General features: G+C 36.7%; 1 protein-coding gene across 2 annotated transcripts; it reads right to left on the bottom strand.

The window, feature by feature from the left end:
* Nucleotides 1–3,664: 3,664 nt before the first annotated feature.
* On the bottom strand, nucleotides 3,665–8,748 carry LOC149489309 (dual specificity protein phosphatase MPK-4-like). Of its 2 annotated transcripts, XM_089714927.1 has the most exons (8): nucleotides 8,730–8,748; nucleotides 8,364–8,491; nucleotides 7,938–8,069; nucleotides 7,544–7,643; nucleotides 6,291–6,526; nucleotides 5,510–5,835; nucleotides 4,871–5,063; nucleotides 3,665–4,076 (listed from the first exon to the last, which is right to left on the bottom strand). In XM_089714927.1, coding segments are annotated over exons 1-8 (1,221 nt in total). In that variant the 5' UTR covers nucleotides 8,732–8,748; the 3' UTR covers nucleotides 3,665–3,972. The 2 variants fall into 2 exon arrangements, with proteins under 2 accessions (XP_089571053.1, XP_089571054.1); XM_089714928.1 differs by lacking the exon at nucleotides 8,730–8,748 and having other exon boundaries at nucleotides 8,364–8,723.
* Nucleotides 8,749–13,554: the final 4,806 nt, after the last annotated feature.

Here is a 13,554-nt window from a genome sequence, read left to right as displayed (position 1 = left end):
CATGCTGGCGTCTCACCTGCCTCTCCGTACGAAGCTGTGCATTTACAAGGCCTACGTTCGCACGCGACTCACCTATGCGGCCCCTGCGTGGTTCGCGCTGACCAACGAGACGGACCGCAAGTCGCTGCGAGCGCAGCAGTCGCTAGCGCTCCGTACCATCTCCGGAGCACCACGCTTCGTACGGAATCAGGTCATCTCCAGGGACCTGCGCATGGAGAGCCTGGACGACTTCGTTCGTCGCCTGAGCTACTCTATGTTCGCGCGCGCCGATGGAGCACGATCCCAGCATTTGCAGGGCATCGCGCCATACCATCGGAGACCGCCGGACATAAGAGGCCTACCACGTGACCTAGTCTCCTAGGACACGACCGCTTCCTCGCCGCTGGCTGATGGGCGCCCCCCGGCACCTTGCCGGCGGGCTCGACCTCGCTAAGCGGCGGGTGGCTTCACCCACGGACATTCCTCCCTGCAGCAGCTAGCAGATCGCCCGCGATACCACGCGGGCTCGATCGCACTGCAGCAGAACACTTCCCGGACACGACACCTCGGACCATTAGATCCCACCCAGTGCCCCGCCTGTAGTTGCAGGCGGCGTTGCCACCACTGAAAGGGGCCGTCGCCCCGAACAGTTACCCCGAGGCCTGTGAAGGCCTGCGTGGAAGACCCCGAGATGAAGATGACAATATACGATTGATACGCCCTCTAGTGTTTTATTTCAAAACTCTTATTGTGGCATTTTTGGGATTTATACAATAAGTTTGCCAGAAGAAATTCAGAAGGAAATCATTTACTTGGATGTAAGTTATATACATTCAAGGTATAAAGTTAAAAAATGTTGGCAGTCAATAGATACAGAAGGTGTGACTACAGACATTTCTAAAGGAAAGAGATGGATATTACATGCTGGAAGTAAAAAAGGCTTTGTGCCTAATGCTCTTTTAATCTTTAGTGGTTTAAATAAACAAGAAGATTATCACTCTGAGATGAACCAGACAAACTTTCAAAAATGGGGTTACTGAAAAACTAATACCAAATATAAGAGAACCCTCAATCATTGTTATGGACAATGCTCCCCACCACTCAGTGGTAAAAAATAAATGTCCAATATCAGCCAACGAGGTTGATGAAATAAAAATGTGGTTGTTAGAAAATAATATTCCCTTTGATCTACACCTAAGGAAACCTTCTCTTGTTCAGCTAGCAAAGAAACATAAACCAGATCCAGTTTATGAAATTGATGAATTGTTGGGGCAACACGGTCACCCAGTGGCAGTTACCGCCTTATCACTGTGACCTTAATCCAATAGAATTGATTTGGGCACAAGCAAAGATCGCTTCACAAAATGTTGGAGGAAAAAATATTAAAGAATTGGCTTTAGATGGCTTTTAACTCCATTACAAGTGAAGATTGAAAAAAATGTTGTGACCATGTAAAAAAATAGAAAAGGAATAACGAAAGCAATAGGGGCAAAACCCTGTACGATGACATAGATAAATTTATTATTCACATTGGTGATGAGAGCAGTGAAGATGACTCAGATAGCTGCTGATGACTCAGGTAGCGGTTTAAATCGCGGTATTTATTTTAGATTTTTATTCTATATTATCAAGATCGCTTGCGTCGCAGTATCAGTGTTGCTATATGAGCGACGGTGGCGCCCTCATTTTTTGTCATCTCTTTTGTGTCGCACTGTAAGTTTCTTCAAAAACGTTGTGTCATGTAGGAGAAAAAAATTAATAAATTGCATACAGCTTTTGATGCGTTATAATGAATAATATGGCATCATATTATTCCTTATAACGCACGTGTTGCACATGCAAAAGATATGATAAAAAAATTCGAGAGTTCTACTTACGAAACGATGTGTGTCGGGCTAGTGCGGGAAAAGAGGATGTTAAAGCACTACAGAAAGTTCAAATGCAAAAAATTATATTTATTACAAAGACTGAGAAATTTGCACAAAAATTATGTAAATGAAATAGGCAATCAGCGTCAGCACATTCAAAAAGTAACGGCTCTTTCATGTTGTGCGTCCGGAAATCAAAAATCTTGAGGTGTGCTTGTGCGAAGCACGAAAACATGCAGTTTATGGCTAACAAATTAAAATTACTTCATTTGATACACACAGACGATTAAGACGAAATAATTTCAACATTAGTGTGCGACAAATATTTCAAAACCTGCATGTATAGGAACTGTGAGACGTGTATGGATAGTAAAATATAAGAAAAGGAGAATTTTCCAGCAAAAGTAAAATGGTCTGCATGGATATTACTAAATCATGAATAGAAACATTAAAAAAACCAAAAAAATTACAAAGACACAGAAAGTAGGTAGTGCGAAAGATTTAATTGATACCTTCAACAAAGAATTAGCAAATTTTAAAAGACATTATTATAACATCCACCACCAATATACACAATATAGGTACTGCATAGAAAATCTAAAAGAAAATGATATTCTAATACACATTGATTTCTCTGAAAATTGGACATGCAAATACTTTGAAGAGAAATTAAAAATTTTAAACGCGATTTATTCATTATATTATTTTCCCGACGTTTTGAAAACTTTTTTTAAACTTACTTTGCTCTTGCGCCGCAAAAAATACCTTGCGAAGAAATAATAACTCATGTGGAGGAAATTTTATTTAAAAACAACATTCGTAAAGAAGACGCAGAGGCGATTCGGCAAGACATATATTGTGTACTACGCACTTGCAAACCGCCGAAACCTAACATCTCTCGCTCTTAGTCAATCGCTTTAAAACAACTGCGAAAGAATGAAGATATAATGGTACTCCGAGCTGACAAAGGAAACACAACGGTTATAATGGATACGTCAGATTATAACAAAAAAATGTCGGAAATACTGCCGGACGAAAACACCTACAAAAAAGTCGACAAGGACCCAACAAACAAGGCAATGAAACAAACAACTGACCTTATAGAAAAAAAAGACATTAAATCTTGACACTAACACCTTGGCCACGGACACCGGCGGCGCGACCGACGGCGCGACGGGCGGGGCGGCAATTCGCGCGGCGCGGTAAGCACGCCACGGGCAGTTGCGTTCGCCGCCGCGACCAGTGTAGACGAGGAGACGAGATGGCTTTATCAAAGTTAGCTCGACGTTGTTTGGAGAGTAGCAGCTTTTTTGCTCAAGATTTAATGTTTGGAAGATATAGTGGAGTACACGAATTAAATAGAAATCGTGTTACAGACAGAGAATTCCACCAAAAATATGAAAAATATAGGCATGATGAAAAATTATGTTGCGGGTGGCTAGACTTCCAAATAGCTGGTCTAGCTAGAATTTCTGCAATAAAAGCTTCCGTCTCCATTTTCGCGAAAAAAAAAACAAACTATTTTAAATTAAGTTCGCTCCGGGAGTAGTCGCCGCGTCTGCCGCTCGACTCCGTGGCCTGCGCCGTAATAACTCATACATTTGTTTCGATCGCTAGTCGTGCCGCGCGATTCGCTCGGGGAAATTCGCCGGTCGTCTCGCTGGTCGCCGCTGCGCGTGGCATGCCCAGTACATTTCCATACATTTGATTCATTCGCAAGACGCGCCGCCAGTCGCGCCGCGCGAATTTTCGCTATAGCGAATTGTCCGTGGCCAGCACGTAAGTATCTTATTCCATCTTGCGTGAAAAATCTTACCGAAAATACACAAAACTAATACTCCATTGAGACTTATTTGAGTCAAATTGATACACCCACTCAAAAACTATCACAACACATGTCTAGGGCGTCCGAGATTGAAAAGCCCGGTTATCGATAATTCACTTAATGGCACGCGCAACCCTAATGCGTGACGTCACTGGCGCGTTTTACAACTCCGCGTGCCACGAACGTTCTCGTCGACTATAAATACATCTTTACAATAAATGTCATATTGTTTTCATTGCAAATACCACATTTTCAAGTCAAATCATTATACAATTCATGTAAATAATGTTAAAATCTGTTCTAAACCGTAACTTGTACATTCTGTACGATGTTCGACCACTCCACTTTGGAAGGAACCAAGTAGAATGCTGGGGCCACCTTTTGACCGCATGGGCATTTGCAACCTGAAATTCAAAGTAATTAAATTTATAATTAACTAATATTTTTTATTCCGTCGATTTTAATGTCGTCAGTAGGTTATCAACCATTTTTCAACTTTATAGTTTACCAATCGATAAAATGGTTGAATACCTACTGACGACATTTTGCTGAATAGGTAACCAATATAATATTAGAAATTAGAAATAGGCACATTCTGAGTATAGCTTGCCCAGCTTTCTACAGCACGCAGCGCTTGGGGCATTTCAACATGCCTTATGAAATCTGCCCCATCCTCACGTACATATTAGCCAGCTGAAGCTGCCCAGTTTCATGAGGCAGTTGGGGCAGACCAACACGCGCTATGACATCTGCCCCACATAGTGCACTCTGTCCAGGCCCACCATAGAACCCGAAGTGTATTTACATGTTATATAATATTGACAGATTGATTTTAACTAACCGGTAAAACTACGATAAGGCGATTTAAAACTGCTTCTAGAAGAATTGAATAAACAAATGTTCACTCGTACCCATGAGGCAGCTGTAGTTGCCCAGCTTGGTGCTACAGTTGGGGCAGATCAACAGGCCGTATGAAATCTGCCTCACACATTGCACCCTGCCCCAACCCCACATTAGTGCTCTACGTATTTACCTTGGTAAATAGTAAAACTATGTTATGACAATAAAAAGAGCTTCTAGATTCTAGAAGAAGTCTAATTGAATAATTTTAATTTTCCGAATCGATGGTAAATGTTGTAATGACGATTCGAAAGTACTTCAAAGAAGTCTAATTGAATAAATAAATGTTTGCCCGTACCCATGAGCCAGCTGAAGCTGCCCAGCTTGGTGCGACACTTGGGGCAGTTGAGCCTGCCCTGCGGCGCCTGCCCCACGTCCTCCATCCACCGCATCGGCTCCACGAACCACATGAGACGGCACACCGTGGGCAGATCTGCCCGGGCCGCTATGCTTGATTCTACTAGGTTCGTTTCATGGTAGCCGTCGAGTACCTGGAAAGTAAATTGCAAAGCCATTGAAGCCTGAGTTAGTTAACAAAAGTATCGTTAACTACATTTTATAAAACAAAGTTGCTCTCTGCAGTCTGTGTATGTATGCTTAGATCTTTAAAAATTTGCAACAGATTATAATGCAGTTTTTTTTAAATAGATAGAGTGATTCTTGAGGAAGGAGTTTCTCTAGGATGTATATAATTATTTTTTTAAGTTTACTATGAAGCGGGCGAAGCAGAATGCTGAAAATTAGTTATGAATAAATAAAGCATTTGCATTGCTTTTAAGCAAAGTGGGGGAAGCTTGCGCATATAAAAATGTACTAAAACTTGATGCGCAAACTTTCCCCACCACGCTACTTTTTTGCCAAGAAGTTTGCCGGGCGCTATACACTATCTCAAATTTGGTCCCTACAAAGTGTTTTAAATACCTATTTAAAATCTCACCTGACTAGTTCCCTCCTCACCATCCTGCACAGTCACCCCACACTCATCTCCATCCATGATCTGGCAGGCCAAGCTCTTAAGCTTCTCAATTAACAACTGGCCATTCTCCGCACAAGTCAACCCCGTTAGCCCACTGGGCGGAGGCCTGATGCCTTTCTTGGCTAGTTCGATCTTCACTTGCTTAGGAATGTGGGGTATTATGTTAGTCTGACTGGCGACAATGCGACGGCATTTCTTGCAGCGGTATACTATGGGGTCTGGTCGCTCTCTGATTAAACCTGGATCTGGTTTTATTAAGTCCGCGAATAGTTGTGGGAGGATTTTCACTGTAACAAAAATAAAATTATTATATACTAGCGGTCCGCCCCGGCTTCGCCCGTGGTACATCTTTCGCAATAAAAGTTAGCCTATGTTCTTTCTCAGGGTCTAAAGATTATCTGTGCCAAATTTCATCAAAATCGGTCCAGTAGTTTATGCGTGAAAACCATACATACATACAAACCTTTCCTCTTTATAATATTAGTATAGATATTTTGTTCATTATAAAATAAATTATACAATTCATGATATTCAGGGGAATTCATATTTTAATGAAATGCATGCAAAACAGGACAAACTATGAACATTGCTACTGAAACCTTACAGCCAGATAATAAACAAGAACATTTAAAATAACCAAAATAGCCATTTTTTAAATAGAACAACATAATATTGCTTTAATAATAATTTGCTGACTCCTTAAGTTTTTACCAACATATAAAATCAGTAAAACATGCTTTACCTTGTTTCAACTTCTGCCCAGCCATTTTCAACCTAAACTGCTTATATCTAGGGTCCTCTCTATTTATCAAGTACCCCATATGTCCAAACAGCTTGAGTTGGGCCACAAACCCCACATTGGGACCAATAAACCTTCTCTTACTCTTCACAAGGACAAACGCTTCTTCGTAACAAAGACCATATTTTTCCATTATATACGCTATTACTACTGCCGCTGATCTTGATACACCAAAGTAACTGTTGAGGAAATAGAAAAACTATTAATCCGTCAGTCCTCGGATCACAGACACAATAGAAAATCTATTGTGTCTCGGCCCGATCGGGCCGCTCGGTGGTCAATGGGTTAATACCTGTAGAAACTTTAACAGAAAATTAAGTTTTAAACTAAAACAAGGAATTTATATTTTTGGTTTTTATGGCATTCAAATGCTTTATAAATATAAATTTATAAAGAATAGAAAAAAAACGCGGTGTGTCCCTTCAGACACATAAAACTGAAAGAATAGAATAAATTCGATTGCTCTGGCGGGTCACGAGTGGCTGAGTTGGTCAGGCATCCGCCCCGGAATGGCGCGAAGGATGCGGGTTCGAGTCCCGCCTCGTGATCGAATTTTTTCTATTCTTTATAAATTTATAAAACAAGGAAGTAAAATATTGCATTAGAGCTAATTTTTGCGCTTGAGCTTTTTCATAATGAAAAATTTTACAATCAAGGCACAAATTGTTTATTGATACCAATATGTATGTAAAAGATTTTTTTTGTTAGGAGCACTAACTATTTTTGCTAGATAATATATAAGATAATGATTACAACTATTATATTATTTTCAATATTAATGCTTATTATTATAAGAATTTGAAACTATTATTCGACCAAGCCAACTAGACGCTCGGGTGGAATGCGGCCTCCCCGCCCGCTTACCGCCTCAGGTACCGCGTTCGCCTTAGTACGGTTCGCAGCATCGACGCATTCGTACGTTTCGTTTCGTTTAGTTATTTCTGTACTTTTTATTATTAATCGTTAAAGCTTGTTGTTGACTGTTAAGTTTTTTGTTGTTATTTGTTTAAGTTTTTACTGTGTTTTTATTCATAGACAGCCCTCGAAATGGGGAAAAATAAGACTATTCATAGCGGAGAGCGAACAGTGATATTATTAATATTTTTTTTTTGCTATCTGTACCCGAGACATGGGCGGGTGACGTCACAGTTGAAAAGGGTCTAGTTGGCTTGGTCACGTAGTATGTATTATATTACCAATGGACCAGCACAGTGCCTCCACCGGCAATAGCTTGCTTGATAAATTCATTGCAATCTGGAAGTTGACTAATTAAATCTTCTTTTGGTATATCAGCCACTGAAAACAAGATGAAATGCAAATAAATCAAAATTTAATCAAATAAGTAGTCAATTTGAAGAGGATTGTATAAAATAATTGAGGTTAATGTTAAAAATGATGATTCAAAAGTGCTTCTAGAAGAAGACTAATTGAATAAATAAATGTTTGAGTTAGATGTGGAATTATTTTCTGGGCTTAAGCGCCCATAAGTGCTGTTTTATGTTCTATAATAAAAAAAAGTTTCATCAGAATCATTCATCATCATCAAATTCCTTGAAAGAGTTATATAAATAAAAATGATCAATAACTCACATTTGACGAATTTAAAGATAAGTTTACTGCAATCCAAGACAGTTCTTGGTAGTGGTACCAGGTCAATTGTCAGCACATGTGTCACTTTGAGATGTTCTAGCGTTTTGTGGTCTCTCGCACATGCTAGGTTACCTGAAAGTAATACAAACTATGTAGAATAAACAATATTTATTTGACTAAACAAAAAATTATAGTAATTGTTTAATTTTGAACTATCTACATACATGAAACTATATAACCCGATTTGGCACTATATAAAAAATTTATTGTACATTTAAAACTGCCTTTTAATATGCCTAAATTAAATTAGGAAAGAAAGTATAACAAGCATGCCTTCTAACTTATATTAGATTCATGGATTGCAAGCCTTACAGGCTCACAGTTAATCTCACTGCACACAAGTAAATGTAATAGAAAAATCTTTACCTAAATAAAGTCCGTCGTCTATAAGATCAACACTGATGTCCAAATTCTCATCATCATCTTCGGCAGTCTCGGCCGCGTGAATTTCAACTTCTGCTAGTTGTTTAGCCATTAATAATATGTAACAGTTCCTAAATAATCAGTTACTTTCTATGAAACAATCTTGACCAAATAAAATCAATAAAACGAACAGACTTTAAAATAATTTTTGATGTTAATTGATTGCACCGTTCAAGTTATCAGATTTAGATTATTTCGAAATATAAATCCAAAAGGTAGTTACTTATAAAAAATACGGTTGATACGGCACCAATTACAGTATTTTAATTCAATAAAAAATAAAAAGATTCCAATTCGCGGGAAATTAACATTCAACAAAAATTTCAATTTTCAACACAACTGTCAACAACAGATCTCCAACCGTCTCCAACTGTCAATTTTGAAATGTCAAGTCCACAGATAATAATTAATATAGTACATTTCACAGGTACATTTAAACTAGTACAGCCAAGAGTACAGCACATTTTTAACTTCTTTTAACGTAATCGTAAATTGATGATTTGATTTTGCTAAAGTAAATGTTAGGCTTTTATTATAATAATAAAACATCGAACTTCAAAGTATAAAAAAAAAATTGTAGCCACTCATACGAAATGTTATAAGCCAGCCTTTCCCAACTTTTTACCATAATCCGCAGACCCCCAAAAAAAACGTATTCTTATAAGTCAAATCTATATTACATATGTATTTTAAAAATAGATTGATTTCTTGCAGTGTTTTTGTATGAAATAGCTTAGCCACCCGTCACGTGACAGATTATTCCATCTCAAAACTGAAATATACAAAGTCTGGCCGTTGGAATAGGCTTTCGTAATTTTCTTGATGTGTCTGCGGACCCCCTGGGATATGCTCGCGGACGCGCGGTCCGCGCACCCCATGTTGGGAAACGCTGTTCGCTGTTGTCGTTCACCAGATGGCGCTTAGGTCTTTGCTATTCCAACTGCGCAGGTAAACAGTTCATGAGCTTTTGACTATATTATCAGTTTTGAATTAAATGTTTTATAACAGAGATTTCCAACCTTAAGCAGTTCGTATGTTCAATGTTGTAAAGATTGCTGAACTACGTTAATTATTATGAGCAACGCCTTAATTTGGAGAATTATTCGATCTTATGAAATACATATATATATTGAAAACTGTACAATGTACATACAACATACCTCAATTTATTTTGAATGCTCAAGTATTTAAAAAGGTTATCTAAAAAGAATCGAAAAGCACAGAATAATAATGCGAATTTATGTTTATAGTATTGCATAACTTCTGGGGATGTAAATATAAATTCACTTCATGAGTTCAGCATAATGGCTAAAGTAAACAACTGCATTTAAAATTTCTCCGTGATTTTCACTTTCAAATAACAATTGTATGACGTGCAAAATTATATGTATTTGTGTTAAAAAAGTTAAACATACTTTCTAATATCTTAACTCGGGCGCATGTGATTCGACGTACGTTGCAAAATTATTGCGTACCTATATTATGCACTGGGGTTTTCTGATTACCTAAATACCTACATTTAGTACCTAATATCATTTAGGATTTATTTATTACATTTATATTTTTGGTATTATTCTGTGTTTTAATGTTTGTAATTCGTACCTAGTACCTACCTACTAAGATTATGGAATAACTCCGACTGCCGACTGCGTAAAAGTGGTAAGAGATTGGTCTGTAGGTATTTAATACTCTTCTTGGATTTAAACTTTTCAAATACATAATTAAATATATATTATATATAGTTCATTCTAAATTGAGATATCTAGAACTAGACTAAAAGTAAGCACCTAGAAAATATCGAGTTTCTGAGATGTTACGAAATCAGCGATAATATCTGAATCAAATAAAAATGACGAAGCATCTCAAACGTATCTCAAACGTGTTCATCTTACATTGCAACAATTTAATACATGACGAAGCTTCACAAATCATACGTTTTTCGCAACAGTGACCCAAGTTATGACACCGGTTAATCTTTTGTCATCGTGACTTGCGATTTTTAAAACGAAAGTATTTTCACGAAACCGGTATGTTATTACAAACACATGTGGGCATTTATAGTACTCTAGATTGGGTATTTACCATATTATTACTATTGAACGCGAGGAAAATACTTCATAGGGGTTGTTTTTTCAAATCTATACAGTCCATTCTTTGACTACCTATGCGGGCGACCGACGAAGCCGCTGGCGGAAAGCAAGTACCTAGGTAATTAATATATCAAGTTAAAAAAACTCGTGCTATAAAAAGTCATGAAATTAAATTGTATTTACCACTCACCCATCCTTACCCATCCTTGATCAGAACAAATTTTGAATTAAATCTGTCAATATGAAGTCGGTTACAACTTTTCATGCAAAGCTACAGGTGAAGCTAATAAAAGCGTGTTTAAAATGTTTTGTGGTTTGCTGAATAATAATCTATCACATTATAATCAACTACGTCCTGTCTATTTATCAATTAAAAAATGAGCTAGCTCATTAATATTGCAATTAAAAACGGCTTTATTAGCCTCTAAAATCATTAAAAACACACCTACCTACTTATTTTAAAAATAATTTATCTCGTATCAAAGTTTAAATCGTAAAATGAGTCCGATAATATCGTACCTTTTGTATTGTAATTTGTATACTTAGGTATGTGTTTACTTTTTCTTGTTTAGCAAGAGCCTTTTGTTTTACCTCATTTTTCACAATGGTTTATAATTCTTCCCTCGTTATACAATATTTCCCATTTTCAATTTTCCAATATAAGTAGGTATTTTCCATAATTTCAATGAAGAAAATATCAAAGAAATTTGATGTTATAAATTTTAAACGTATTACATATAAAGCCATTGTGAATGCCATAAAACACCAAAAATATCAAACTCTCACTTGATTGTCTCGTTTATTTCTTCGTGAACTTGTGAATATCTATATATTGCACTGCGGTTTTCCTTCGTAATCTGCCAAGTTTTCCAATGCACTATGTCAATGATTGGACCTAAATATAAAATTGTGATTATGATAGATATTATGAATAAAGCCAACGTGTTCTGCGTGACTTCTTTGCCAAAAATATTCAAATTAAAAAATCATGTTTTATTAATAATTCCTTGATTACGTAACCTTAACCCTAGAACACTAACCTTATTTTTCACCGTTTAATACTAACCTTCGTCGCTTCGACTACGCTTTTTATTGGAGGGGATTAAGGGGTTTAATTAAAACAATATATTTGTAGTTATGTTTTTATTTTAAGGACAATGTATTAATCTACATATAAAAATATTAAAATACTTATATTACCATATTTTTTATTCAAACAGTCATCAAAATGAGATCATAGTTTACATGCTTTATGAAAGTTCTTAAAATTTTTGAAAAATTCGTGCACATAATATATACCACTAAATTGCTCGAAATAAACTATTAATTGTAAAAATAATATCTGAAAAATTAATAAAAAATATAATTTTGATAATAGCTTAGGATCTAAAACATTTGTGACACACATCAAGTTTGTGTTCCGCACACAACGATTTTTTGCACTTAGTGCACCTATTTTTAGTCTACCTTTGCTTTACGGTGGGACATATAGCATATTTATGTTTCTTTTATTTTGCTGTTGACGGACATAAGCATCATTACTTTGCTCAGTCTCATTTATAACATTCATATTACTTCTTTCTGGCATGTTTAAAATTTATATGATTGAGTCTCGCAGAGTATCAGTAATGTCATCAGTAATTATACCTGAAAAACATGGAAGAGGATCTAAAATATCTTGAAAAAACCGTACAGGCCCTCGTGTTATGTTTCTATGTTCCTTGAAGGCCATCTGCTTTATGACCTTGACTATTGTGGTGACCATATGTGTTTATCTTTCCCAAGAAGAATGGTACGTGATGGTCTTATAATCAAATCACTTGGGTCAGCTGAAGTGCTACGTTTTTCGTCTTCAATGTCACGTGGGCAGATGTATTACTACATGCCTCATAATCTTGATCTGGAAATTTCTCTTTATTTACAATAGAAACTTCATCATCACCCACTCCATTTCATGCCTCATAAGCCTCAAAATGGTCTTCAGGCTCTCTCGCAGATGAATTTTCCTCATCGCTTTCGACTTCTAATAATAACACATGAATCGTATCTAAAAAATAAAATAATAGGCACCATTATAAAATATAAAATAACGTAATTTTAACTTAACTAAATAGTACGAAAAGTTACGTTAATACTAACCTTCGTCGATGTGACGAGCCATGGTTGCTGGTACAGCGCGTGTGGACCTTCCACACACAAAGCACTACCGTCCATCGCAAGAGCAATGGGTCGGCTGAGATTAGCTGAAGTTAGAAAACCATACGGTCGCGCGCGTAAAAGTTATAGCGATTTTTTTGGTGACGCGTCGTCGAATCGACGAAGGGTAGTAATCTAGGGTTAAAATACTTTCCAAGCATACGTTAAAATTAAATAAGGAAAAAAATATTCTTGGGTCGATCGAAATCTGGGTTATTTCATCGTAAAACTTACATAAAACTTGTGAAACCGTTTACGGACACGCGTGCGTCCCACTAAGTTACTATCAAACAAACAAAATATTTTTATATGTGCAGATTTTGGAAATATGTTACCTAGACTGTGACCATTGAGTTACTGTGACCTACAAAACTGAATTTGCGATAGTTAACAGAAATTATCATTGACAATAGAGGAAACTATAGATTTATAAAGAGGACAGTAGATATGTTCTTTGCGTTTTTTTCACACGAAACTTAAACATAACACCTTTTATTAATTACCTAACTAGAAGCAATTACGTTTATGGGCTTATAATCTGCTAAAAATTACTTGTGTTCTAGAAATACAAAATCAAACAACCAATAACTTTGTTCGTATTAGCGAAACCGCAATTCAAATACCCTTGACATTTCTCGTTTTATAATATTTATTTAGATTTGAAAGGGCTACAACACCTGTTTGCCCCAATATAGGGACAAGGTTGTTTATTTGTAAAAACACATAAATTTAAAACACAACATTGTTTGAACTTAGTTATTTTCTGTACCTAAGCTTTGAAGCCGCGAAATAATACTAAGGTACACATTTTTTTAATACCTACCTTAATAATGAAGAACAGCGATTTT

This window comes from Colias philodice, chromosome 3, assembly GCF_061535455.1.
Source record: "Colias philodice isolate Cphi_HAF_F1 chromosome 3, ilColPhil1 Martin Lab GWU primary, whole genome shotgun sequence".
NCBI classification, from domain to species: Eukaryota; Metazoa; Arthropoda; class Insecta; order Lepidoptera; family Pieridae; genus Colias; species Colias philodice.
The sequence above is the reverse complement of the archived record's forward strand: the minus strand, read 5'-3'. Positions and strand labels throughout refer to the sequence as shown.